This window comes from Poecilia reticulata, chromosome 14 (assembly GCF_904066995.2).
Source record: "Poecilia reticulata chromosome 14, P_reticulata-male-v2, whole genome shotgun sequence".
In the NCBI taxonomy this organism is placed as follows: domain Eukaryota; kingdom Metazoa; phylum Chordata; class Actinopteri; order Cyprinodontiformes; family Poeciliidae; genus Poecilia; species Poecilia reticulata.
This window is the reverse complement of record NC_088843.1, coordinates 26,756,515-26,767,928: the sequence shown is the minus strand read 5'-3', so window position 1 is coordinate 26,767,928 and position 11,414 is coordinate 26,756,515. Positions and strand designations below refer to the sequence as shown.

The following is an 11,414-nucleotide window of genomic DNA, read 5'->3' as shown; positions in this document are numbered from 1 at the left end:
TTAAAGAGAAATAAACATTTTAATTAGCGGTTTGGCACTGATGAAGTTAGACCTCTTATTTTCCTGGAGGTTTAAACAAAAACATCTGGATTTAAGTTAAATAATCAGAGATAGAGTAAAATGCTTCAGGCACAACTTGGCAAGTAGAAAGAGACGCAGAAACTATCCGTCATTCACAAAGAGCAACAAAATGTTTGGAGATATTTAGCTTTGCCTGTACATAAAAATCTATAATGAATACATCGACTCCCAGACACCATAACACTTTTGTTCCAAATATCCAGTTTTTACACTAAGGCTGCGTTCACACAGCAGGGCTTGATGCTTAATTTAGATTTTTTACAATGTCAATCAGACTTCTATGTGAAGGGTTTACGTTCACAAAGTGACCCAGGTGTGTAGAATGTGACACTGTTTATGGAAGTAATAATAGATCATCTATTGATTGATTTTAAAGTTTATTCAGCAATGGAAGCCAACAGTATTGTCACAAGATCATTAGATTTTTTTCTGTAGTCAATACAAAAAAACTGTTTTGATTACACAAAAACTATAAGCAGTGATCAGATCACAGTGATCTGATCTGTTGACTATAACCCAGTAATAATTGGATAACAAAATGTGCTTTATAGAAGTTATTTTATACAGAATTTAATCAAGATGAAGCTACAGCTAGGCCACCTGAGTTCTGGGTAAAACATACTCACAGATAAAAGTTGCTCTTCTTTATCTTAAATGTAAAACATATTTTTGATCAGTTTTGGCTTAATTACTGCTCTAAGTGTTCTTTCAGAAATGTACCATTTTAAAATTTTTTGTACATTTTAAGTAATTTATAGGCTAACCCTCGTCTGTCTGGATGTGACATCAGAGGCTGAAGTGGTCTGACTAGGATTGTGATTTGCTATAAGTTTATCATTTTAGTTTTCAACCATTGTTTACATGCAGGATTGTGACTCATGACCGTTCAGACTGCAGATCAAAAAACAATTAGATATGTGTCTGATATAGTTATGGAAATTGCACAAATCAGATTTTTTTGGTGAAAACATTGGATCTGGGTTGCATCACCTGCCATGTGATTGTAGCCTTAGCTGAACATTAAGGTCCAGGAGGGAAGCCCGGTGCCGGATCTTTGCTTTAGTCCTGAATCACCAGCGCAGACGCTCCAGTACGTCACAGAGTGATTCTTTTACTTCCCTTCTCCATCCCAGCGTTACTCACAAACAAAATTTTAAATAGTCTGCCATGTTCTAGTTTGTTTCACACCAGGAACACCAAACACTGAGCTCTCCTTCTTCACTGGTGATCAACACTGTCGCTTTTCTTTCTTTTGAGTCTCTTAGCTCTGCTGTTTGTTGTGGTTGTTGGTTCAATTCCCCCGAAGCCAAACATCTAGGGGACTAAATGTCTGCAGTTATTTGTCCTCATTTCCTGTCTTTGTCCAGGCAGCTGAAGTATTTCCCCTGCTTCTTCCTTTGCCTCCAGGAAGTGATTTCAGCAACCTCCAAAACATTTCAGGGGAATGTTGTTACTCTGTGTCCTGAAACTGGAGGCACTTGGATGCCTCCTGTTCCTCTTCTTCACTAGAAGAGGAAAATGCGACAGACTCATATTTTAGTTTCCTTGTAGTCGGTTCTGAAGGAGTCTCTGATCGCCAACAAACCCGAGACCAGGAGGTGTCCGCTGACCTTCCTGTGCCAGTCCAGAGACCGTCCCCTGAAACAAAAGACGAGTTAGGAAGTGGATTCCCTCTGGAGTCTTTCACAGCAACAACACAGACATTCTATAGTTCTAGTGCTCAGAAGCATAGCAAAAAAAAATTCTCCAAAAAAGGCCTAACATAATCTGGGAGATCCATTATGGGAAGCTAGATTCCTTTTTTCCTCAGTTCAATTGGGAACTAAAGTTGCAACATTTGTTGCAGACTATAATGCATCACAATAACATAATCAGGCCTGTCGTGATAACAAATTTTATGTCATTTATGTCACATAAAAATCCAACTACTATTTTCCCACCATTACAGCTCGCCTCCAGTGACTGCCTGCAGTTACCTGGTGTCAGTGCGACAGAGGTGAGTCAGTCGGGTCCTGATGGCCCCTGTGGGCTCCAGCAGGTAAAGGCAGCAGTGGACCTGGACCCTGACTCCGTCTATCTGGACCTCAGGGACCTCAGTCGACATGGAGGACAGGTACACAGGCCCACAGGACGGATCTGCTTGCCAGGTTCTGATAGGAAGAAGAATGCGATTCAGAATGTTCAAAGACATAAGATCAATCTAGAGTTTACAGGAGTTGTCACAATACTCCCACAGGCGTCTCTGCCTACATATTTCTCTATACGTAGGCAGAGGAAAAGATTTAGCTGCTCAACATCTCACTGTGAGCTAAGTAAGATTGGTGGCATCAACTAATTCACCAACTCTTTGGTTAACTAGCAATAACTTGTTGAGCAACTTGTGCAGCAGCAGTTTAAGGTTTGTCTCATAACTGCTTAAAAATAAAAAACAGAGTGGAGAGAAAACTGGATAAAACAGGAAAAGTCACAGCACCAAATTAGCAGTATTTAAAACAAATTTATTCAATAATTATCAATAACTGGTAAATATCACTATAAGTCTTTCAGTCGTGTTGTCCAACCGTAGATCACATGAATAGAGCTTTCAAGATAAATTGTTAAAATATGATTTTATCAATCGAATCAAATGACATCAGTGTGACAAGTTGTTCAAAATTAATTAACTGTAAGATGTCTATTCATTGCCTCTCCTTGGGCTGCCACCTTATCGTGGTGGAGGGGTTTGAGTGTCCCAATGATCCTAGGAGCTATGATGTGTGGGGCTTTAAGCCCCTGATAGGGTCACCCAAGGCAGACAGGTCCTAGGTGAGGAACCAGAAAAAGTGCAGCCTGAAGACCCGTTATGATACACAACAACTTTGGATCTGGTGTTCCCTCGCCCGGACGCTGGTCACCGGGGCCCCACTCTAGAGCCAGGCCTGGAGGTGGGGCACGATGGCGGGCGCCTGGTGGCCGGGCTTTTACCCACGGAGCCCGGCCGGGCTCAGCCCGAAGAGGAGACGTGGGTCCCCCTTCCAATGGGCTCACCACCTGTCGGAGGGGCCAAAGGGGTCGAGTGCAGTGTGTTACGGGCGGCAGCCAAGGGAGGGGACCCCGGCTTCTGTGCTCGTCACGGATTGTCCATCACGAACACCATGTTCAGGCATGAGGGTGTCCATATGTGCACTTGGCACCAGGACACCCTAGGCCGCAGTTCGATCATCAATTTTGTCATCGTTTCATCGGATCTGCGGCCGTATGTCTTGGACACTCGGGTGAAGAGAGGTACGGAGCTGTCCACTGACCACTACCTGGTAGTGAGTTGGCTCCGGTGGTGGGGGAGGAAGCCGGTCAGACCTGGCAGGCCCAAACGTGTAGTAGGGTCTGCTGGGAACGTCTGGCGGAGTCCCCTCTGACATGGCGCTTTAACTCGTACCTCTGGCAGAACTTCGAACACATTCCAGGGGGAGGAGGGGGACATGTAGGGAGTTCTCCGGGAGTATGGGGTACCGGGCCCTTTGATACGGGCTGTCAGGTCCCTGTATGACCGGTGTCAGAGTCTAGTCCGCATTGCCGGCACTAAGTCGGGCTCGTTTCCGGTGAGAGTTGGACTCCGCCAGGGCTGCCTTTTGTCACCAATTCTGTTCATTACTTTCAGGTGTTGAGGAGATCCGTTTTGGTGGCCTTAGGATTGCATCTCTGCTTTTTGCGGATGATGTGGTCCTGTTGGCTTCATCAGATCGTGATCTGCAGCTCTCGCTGGAGCGATTCGCGGCCGAGTGTGAAGTGACTGGGATGAGGCTCAGTGCCTCCAAATCCGAGGCCATGGTCTTGAGCCGGAAAAGGGTAGAGTGCCTTCTCTGGGTCAGGGGGGTCGTCCTGCCTCAAGTGGAGGAGTTTAAGTATCTGGGGATCTTGTTCACGAATGAGGGAAGAAGGGAACGGGAGATCGACAGGCGGATTGGGGCAGCGTCTGCCGTGAATCGGGCGCTGTACCGGTCCGTCATGGTGAAGAGAGAACTGAGCCAAAAAGCGAAGCTCTCGATTTACTGGTCGATCTACGTTCCCACCCTTATCTATGGTCATGAGCTTTGGGTCATGACCGAAAGAACAAGATCACGGATACAAGCGGCTGAAATGGGTTTCCTCCGCAGGGTGGCTGGGCTCTCCCTTAGAGATAGAGTGAGAAGCTCGGTCATCCGGGAGGGACTCAGAGTAAGAGCCGCTGCTCCTCCACGTCAAGAGGAGCCAGTTGAGGTGGCTCAGGCATCTGGTAAGGATGCCTCGTGGACGCCTCCCTGGTGACGTGTTCCGGGCATGTCCTGCCAGGAGGAGACCTCAGGGAAGACCCAGGACACGCTGGAGAGACTATGTCTCTCAGCTGGCCTGGGAACGCCTTGGGGTTCCCCTGGAGGAGCTGGGCCTCCCTTCTGAAGCTGCTGCCCCCGCGACCCGACCCTGGATGAAGCGGAAGAAAATGGATGGATGGATGGATGGATGGATGGATGGATGGATGGATGGATGGATGGATGGATGGATGGATGGATGGATGGATGGATGGATGGATGTGCTAATCGAATGAAGATAAAGCTTTTTATTAAGTTTGTTAATGGGTAGTTGTATCAATACCAAAATGAAAATGAAAGGATTATTTAAATTTTAAATGTCAAAGATGAAGATCTGTGTTATTTTTTATTTTACACAAGACATTGTGAACTTGAAGACTGCTTTGGAAATCTGCAAAGAACTTCACATTTATTTTTTTCTGACAAACACACTTGAAAAGGTAAATTCTCAAAAACTGTTGTAATTGTTTTTTATTCGTCATTGAAATTTTAGTATTTCGGAATTTCATGGCAATACTGAGAAAAAATAAAATTATGAGGATAGTCATATTATGAATGATGTCATATTATGACCTTATACTTGTATCATTGTGACTATTTTAGGACTTCTTTAAATTTTCATAACTGACTGTAATACCACATCTTACAGATAGTCAGACAAAAACAATTTTTATGTTAAAATGGCCTGCTATAAAGTCTGACATCATTTACACTAGTTAAACTATAATTAGAAATATCTTAACTAACTAGTCATAAACCAGTTTCAGATATCTGGAATCTAAGCATGAAGCCGATCTTGTGTTAAAACGGCCTGCAATAAAACGTTAGGTGTTTGTTTTTTTCTTCCAATGAGATTTGCTCAACACGACTGTTGTGCTTTTCCATTTTCCTCTCGTGGAGTAATTTAAAGTTTATGTAATCTGTCATGAAGACGGGGAACAGGAAGCGGCGTTCAGCGATGTTGTCCGACTACATGTCTCCTCTGACTCCAGGCTATGTTTAAACTTTCATCAACCCTATGAACGAAAAACGCTGTTTCATTTCACTCAAACCGATGCTTCGACTGTGCGGTGACTCGTCCGTCCTCGCCGCTCCGCAGAGCCGGTTTGCCTCATTACCTGAGCAGCAGGGTCTCCTGCGGGGGCTGCGAACCCAGTGCGTGGCCCCGGCCCTGCAGCGTGTAGCGGTACACCTCGGCGTCCTTGGAAAGAGCGCGGACGACGGCAGCCCGGCGCAGGTTTGCCTCCCACAGCGGCTGCTCCCTCAGCAGCCGCTGCAGCAGCTCCTGCTGCGGAGCGGCCACCTCCACGCAGCCTCGCCATGTCCACAGTGGGCAGCCGTCACTCATCTGAGGACCAATATAGCAGGAGTCATCGCCATGTCAACATGTTATCACTTTATATACACACAAAAAAAGACAGCTACATTTATGGTATCTAGAAATTTAAAATTATTTATTAGAGACATTATAAAAATATGTGATGCTACAATTGACTGAGTGACGGAAAGGTTTTTAGGGAATTTATTTACTTACTGACCATAAATTAGTTGACAACATATTAAAGGGAGAGTATCATAAATTTTTCAGGCACATAGTGCTTTTTTATAGTACAATCAAGGAGTAGCCTTCAGTTATAAAATTGCTGTATATATATGACTTAAGAGGAATGTGACTTTGTAATTTAACGCCACATGGTCATGAAATTGGGCCTCTCTTTAAAATACAATCGACACTTAAGGGATTTAAAACATGACCTTAATAGACTGTCTCAATTTTTCAAATTTGAATATCTCCAAAATATTTGATTTTTGCGTTTCTTTTTGTTTGTTGGTTTATGTTGTTTTGATCTTCTTTGTACGTCTTTCAAATGTTCTGAAAGACGCTTTAGTCTAGCGGTTCTCAACGTGGGTGGTACCGCCCCCCAGGGGGCGTTCAGAGGACGGCAGGGGGCGCTGGCGGACATTTTTACAAAAGGGGGGCGCTGGGATGCCTTTGGGGGGCGTTTGGTCGAAGGTAAACTTTACACCTTAAATGTACAACAATGCCAGTTTAGACTTTGAGCAACTTCGTAAAACTGTATTGTGTAACATTAAATCATGCTTGGCTGCAGCTGTATCGATGGCAGCTCTTCTCAGTGTTTGTTAGCTTCTGTTAGCTTCTTGGCGCAGCTCCGTTCTCCTGCTACTGGTAGCTAAAATCACGACACCCTCACTGTGTATCCATCTGAAAAATGAATCCATTTAAATTAAGAAATCAAGAAAACCCTCCTTAACACCGGTGCTGTAAGTGGTCCGACATGAAACGGGGGTGATAGAACAACACAGCACTTTTAAATTTCAATAATCAGAATGCAAAAATTGTTTCCGTTGTTTTAAAAGGTTTATGTCAGTCTGCCTTTTCCCCATCGATACGCTTCCCGACCGCCCTGCACCTTAGGGGCTTAAAAAGAAGACGTTCACATTGCGCAAAACTCTGAAACAGGAGAATCGGGACATAAAACGAAGCGACGAACTAGATGTGAATTATGGCATAAAAACAGAGAATCCGACGCTGAACAGTGAAAAAATCAACACATGATGTGAAACACATGACGATTAGATGGAGCAGCAGGTGATGAGTTTACTGATGATGAGCGTCAATAAATGATAAAATAAATCTAGCAACAAGAAAGAAACTAAAGTGGACATAGCAATAAACCAACAGAGGATAAAACTAATCAAATGAAACTAAATGGAAATGAATGAAGAACAAAATGCAAGAATAAACTAAGAAACTAAAGTAAATACGGAGGAATAAACTGGTATGGCAAGACCTTTTGAGCAATAATTAATACAGAGGACAGAATGGCAAGAATAAACAGACACTATTTCCAGATAAAAGGTAAAATAATATTGTTGAAATGTCATGGGTTTGTTGAGACCATATCTAATACTGAGAATAAATATATCTTACAGACCATAACAGTAAAGAACTGATCACTTATTTATGTTTTTAATTAGATTTTATATATTTATTTCTTCAATATTATTTTTCATGTCAGTGTTAATGTCATGAGGCTGATGACTCCATGACACTTTCAATTTGACTCATTAGGATTTGAATAAGAACCAGATTTGTTCTTTGTCATTTCTGTCCAGTAAAACTATTAATCTATAAATCAATAGACAGGTCTATATAAAGATATAATCCATGTTTCTGTCTCCGTAGACACCTGTGAAAATAATTTCTATTCCCATGACTTTTTTGTTCTCTGGGAAATTATTTTTGATGATAAATACAGAAACAAGCAAAAAATCAAAACATCTACAATAGTGATAGTAATATTAATGATAAAATAATGGTCAGTGCAAAGAAGCCTGCAAATTCTTTGGTGGGGGCGGTGAGGGACCTGGATGAAGGCTAGGGGGGCACTGGCCCAAAAAAGGTTGAGAAACACTGATTTAGACGCTTCAGGGATGAAACAATTAATTGGATTAATGGTAACTAATGGATTACTCAAATAATTGTCAACTAATTTACTAATTGATTAATCGTTAATCAGTTATATCAGTATAGAAACTCTAAAAAAAGGTTAATCTTTTCACAGATTATCCATCGCATATTACTCTCATGACATGATGACAGTTTTAACAAATATGTAAAAGCATATTTGGAAAAAAAATTAAGAAAAAAATATTTCCAACTCAAGTGCTGTCGACTCGAAGTTTCACAATGTGTTTGGTAATTTCTGCTGCCACTTGTCTGAGGAGCCTTTGTCCTTGTATTGTTATGGCCTCCTCCTGTCTGTTCACCTTCTTGAAGGCCAGCTCCACGTCCTGCGGGGCCGGATGGTTCTCCCAGCCTCCGCTCTTCTCCTGAGCATCGCTCAGCAGCTGCTGCGTTCTCTGCTGCAGACGGTTTCTTCTCTCCTCCAGATCCTCATCGCCTCCTTCAGACCAATCCTCTATTAAACTCTGTCCAGGCCAAAACTCTGGAAGCTGCAGAATGCATTTAGTTTATTCAGAAACATTTCTGTTGTAAAATCAAATTGAAATTTAATTTATCTTGTTGCGGCTGAGGAGTACCTGAAAAAGTCTGTGTGCCTCTGTAATCATGACGGATAGTCCCTGAGTGGCAGCGAGGTTCTCACTGAGGTCACGCTGGTCCGGTCGACCCAGACTGTACTTCCTGTGACCCGATCTACAGCAACAATACAGAACCTCAGTTCAATGTGGTTCTGGATCAAAGTTTGAAAACTTACATTAAAAATGCTTGGAAAGTGCTCAAATTTTACTGTTAGAAATGTGTATGAAGTGAACCTTAGCATTTCAACCAGAACCAGGATTTAAATTTGTACTTTGGAAAATGTTCATGTTGAATCTTGTTTATGTGAAGAAATTTCTGTTTAGTTTTTGTTGGTTTATCAGAGTTTCATCATGACAAACAGCAGCTACACTACACCAGCTGGGAGGCAGCTGCTGGTTAAATTAGTAAGGCACAAAATGGAAAGAGAGGAAGAGGTGGAGTTGAAAAACCAGGAAGGAAAACAAAGAGCTGGAAAAGGAGGTGATTAAAGGGTGAAGAGGAAATCAGATATGAGGAGAAGGATGAAGGTGGTAAGGGAAACAAATTCTGTTTGTTATATTTTTTCTGCAGTGCTTATACAATTCAAAGTATTACATAAAAAGTACAGAAAGAAAATGTAACAAGCCTTTTAATTTCAAAAGAACACATTAAGTTGCAATATATTTTTAATGTTCGAGTTTAAAAGCACTAATTTTATTAACGAAGAAATGAACCAACTCGACCCTGAAGCTGTTGAAACTAATAAAGGATACTCAACAGCTCCTTTATTCCCGTAGTCCTTTAAAGGCATTAAAGGGTCTTAAATTTAACCCTTTAATGCTTTAATTTACAACGACTTGTACAAAATTACTTGTTTTTTCCTGTAAATCAGATATGTAATTAATTAGAAATTATTCATTGAACATCGCATTTCAAATGGAAGTAAATTTAGGTATGGTGCTAATTAGATCCAGGAGGCACTTATGGAATGAAACAGACTGTTCAATCTCAGTATAATAATGGTTTTATTTATAGTGCTATTAAACCATCATTACAGCTAAATACTGTACTGACCTGTAAGCTTTGATTCCATTTTACAACAACAAAAATTTTTTTTATGTGATTCATTTTTTCTTATTTCATATATTAGTTTTTGTAAACTAAAGTAATTATTTGATTCAAAGTTGAAAAATTAAAATACATGCACAAAATATTTTTATTTTTACAAATAAACTAAGTTTACACATTGCTTCTTAACTTTCATTCTTTAGTTGCCTAGTGTTGCTAAAAAGCTTTAAACCCAAAATTAGAAATAACTTTTAGAATTCTGGTCTGACATATAGAAGACATTAGTAAGCCTATAACCATTTTATTGCACAACCTAACTCACGATTAAAAAGTAATCTTTTGTAAAAATTTCCACCAGTGCCCCCTGCCATCCTCTGAATGCCCCCGTTGAGAAACGTTATTTTAGAGTTTGTTTTTCAGGGAAATTAAAACAGACATCAATATTTGAACACTAGGAAGCTGCTAACATACTCACCACTATGTTGAGTCCAGTAAGTCTAACTGAATATCTGCATTTCACCCGTTAGTTCTCTGTTTCTATTATTCCCATTTTAGCTCAAAGACGATGACTGGCACATATTTCCTCTCATATCAGGGGGTGAAATTGAGGCCAGATGGAAATTTGTGAAGGTTATATAATTTTCTCTCTCGGTGTGAACTGAGCCAACAACTTTGTATTTGAAGCACTGAGGTCAGTGCTGGATCTGGATCTGGTCCAGATTTGATACGGTTCATGGGAGTGGAACCACTCGGAAACAGAACCTCCTTCTGACGCAGCAGAAGCAGAAAAAAGAATCTGGTTTATGTCACTAATAAGAGCTAAAGGTGAAAATAAGCACTTTAAACAGTGAAAAAACAAAGATCCAAACAGGATGTTAGGCCTAAATAACAAAAATACTCTTTCTTTTGGATAGAATTAACTGATTAGTGCCTCACCAATTTGTAATTGAAAAAACTCTTGAGTTTCTCTCATCTTCTGTTTAATTTTAAGATAAACCTGAAGCAACAGCAAACAGCAGAGCTACTATAAAACTGTAGGAACTTATGTAACAGGACAATGTGGATCAGATCCCCCACACCCAAGAGGGGGCTCTCTGCAGACTCAAAGTGGGAATTTCTAAAGAGTAAGCACTGATTGGCTAGTTCCAGCAGCAGAAATATTTCAGAAATTTACAAAAATCCCCTTCGGTGACTGTTAAGAAGTTGGAAAAAAAATTGTTAAGAGTACAATTTCTTTATCTACAGACATGTTTAAATGACATTATTTTATGAATTATGTCGTTTTTAAAATCTTTAAATTATTATATTAGGGCCATACTAAAGAAAAAAATTATAAAAATAAAATTATGAGAACAAAGTCATAAAATTACTAAAATAAGTCATAATATTACATTACAATATTACAATATTTGAGTTGCTAATATAATTACTATTCTCGTAATTGTGTTTATTTTTTTGTTTTCTTAGTATGTCCCTAATTCTCCATCATAGTTTTTATTTACTTATGTCAGTTTCACATCTTTTCAGTAACCAAAAGGATTTAGTTTTTAATGTAATGGCAAAATATAAACATTCTGCCCTACTTACTTGTAAACATCTCTACCATTAGCTATTAAAACATTTATGTTGATGCTCGTATTTTGAAATTTAACCAGATGTTCTCTATTAAGAGAGGTGGAAGGAGACGTTATGGAGATGCTGCTAATGTCAGACCAGGTAACACAATCTGCCTGCTGAATTTAGTTTCTCGTGAAACTACATAAATAAAGGAAAGTCTGATGCCACAGAAGTAAGTTAGCAATATAAAAAAAAAATAAAAAAATCTGCACTGTGCACCAGGTTAAACAGTAGAACCGGTGTTCTGTTCTTTAAACCCAGCAGCTGTGGTCTTTGCT

At 40.5% G+C, this 11,414-nt stretch overlaps 1 protein-coding gene across 3 annotated transcripts in view; it reads right to left on the bottom strand.

Annotated features, from left to right (window-relative positions):
- LOC103476244 (rho GTPase-activating protein 7) overlaps positions 1–11,414 on the bottom strand; it is a 116,938-nt gene continuing 105,524 nt past the window's right edge. For 2 of the 3 annotated variants that reach the window (XM_008428442.3, XM_008428445.3), the window contains exons 13-18: positions 8,472–8,586; positions 8,199–8,384; positions 5,525–5,754; positions 2,058–2,231; positions 1,667–1,719; positions 1–1,586 (exon numbers count right to left, since the gene is read on the bottom strand). In XM_008428442.3, coding sequence (XP_008426664.2) covers positions 1,498–1,586; positions 1,667–1,719; positions 2,058–2,231; positions 5,525–5,754; positions 8,199–8,384; positions 8,472–8,586 — 847 coding nt within the window. In that variant the 3' untranslated portion in view covers positions 1–1,497. The remainder of the gene's footprint in view (positions 1,587–1,666; positions 1,720–2,057; positions 2,232–5,524; positions 5,755–8,198; positions 8,385–8,471; positions 8,587–11,414) is intronic. The other variant, XM_008428444.3, reaches the window with a different exon arrangement.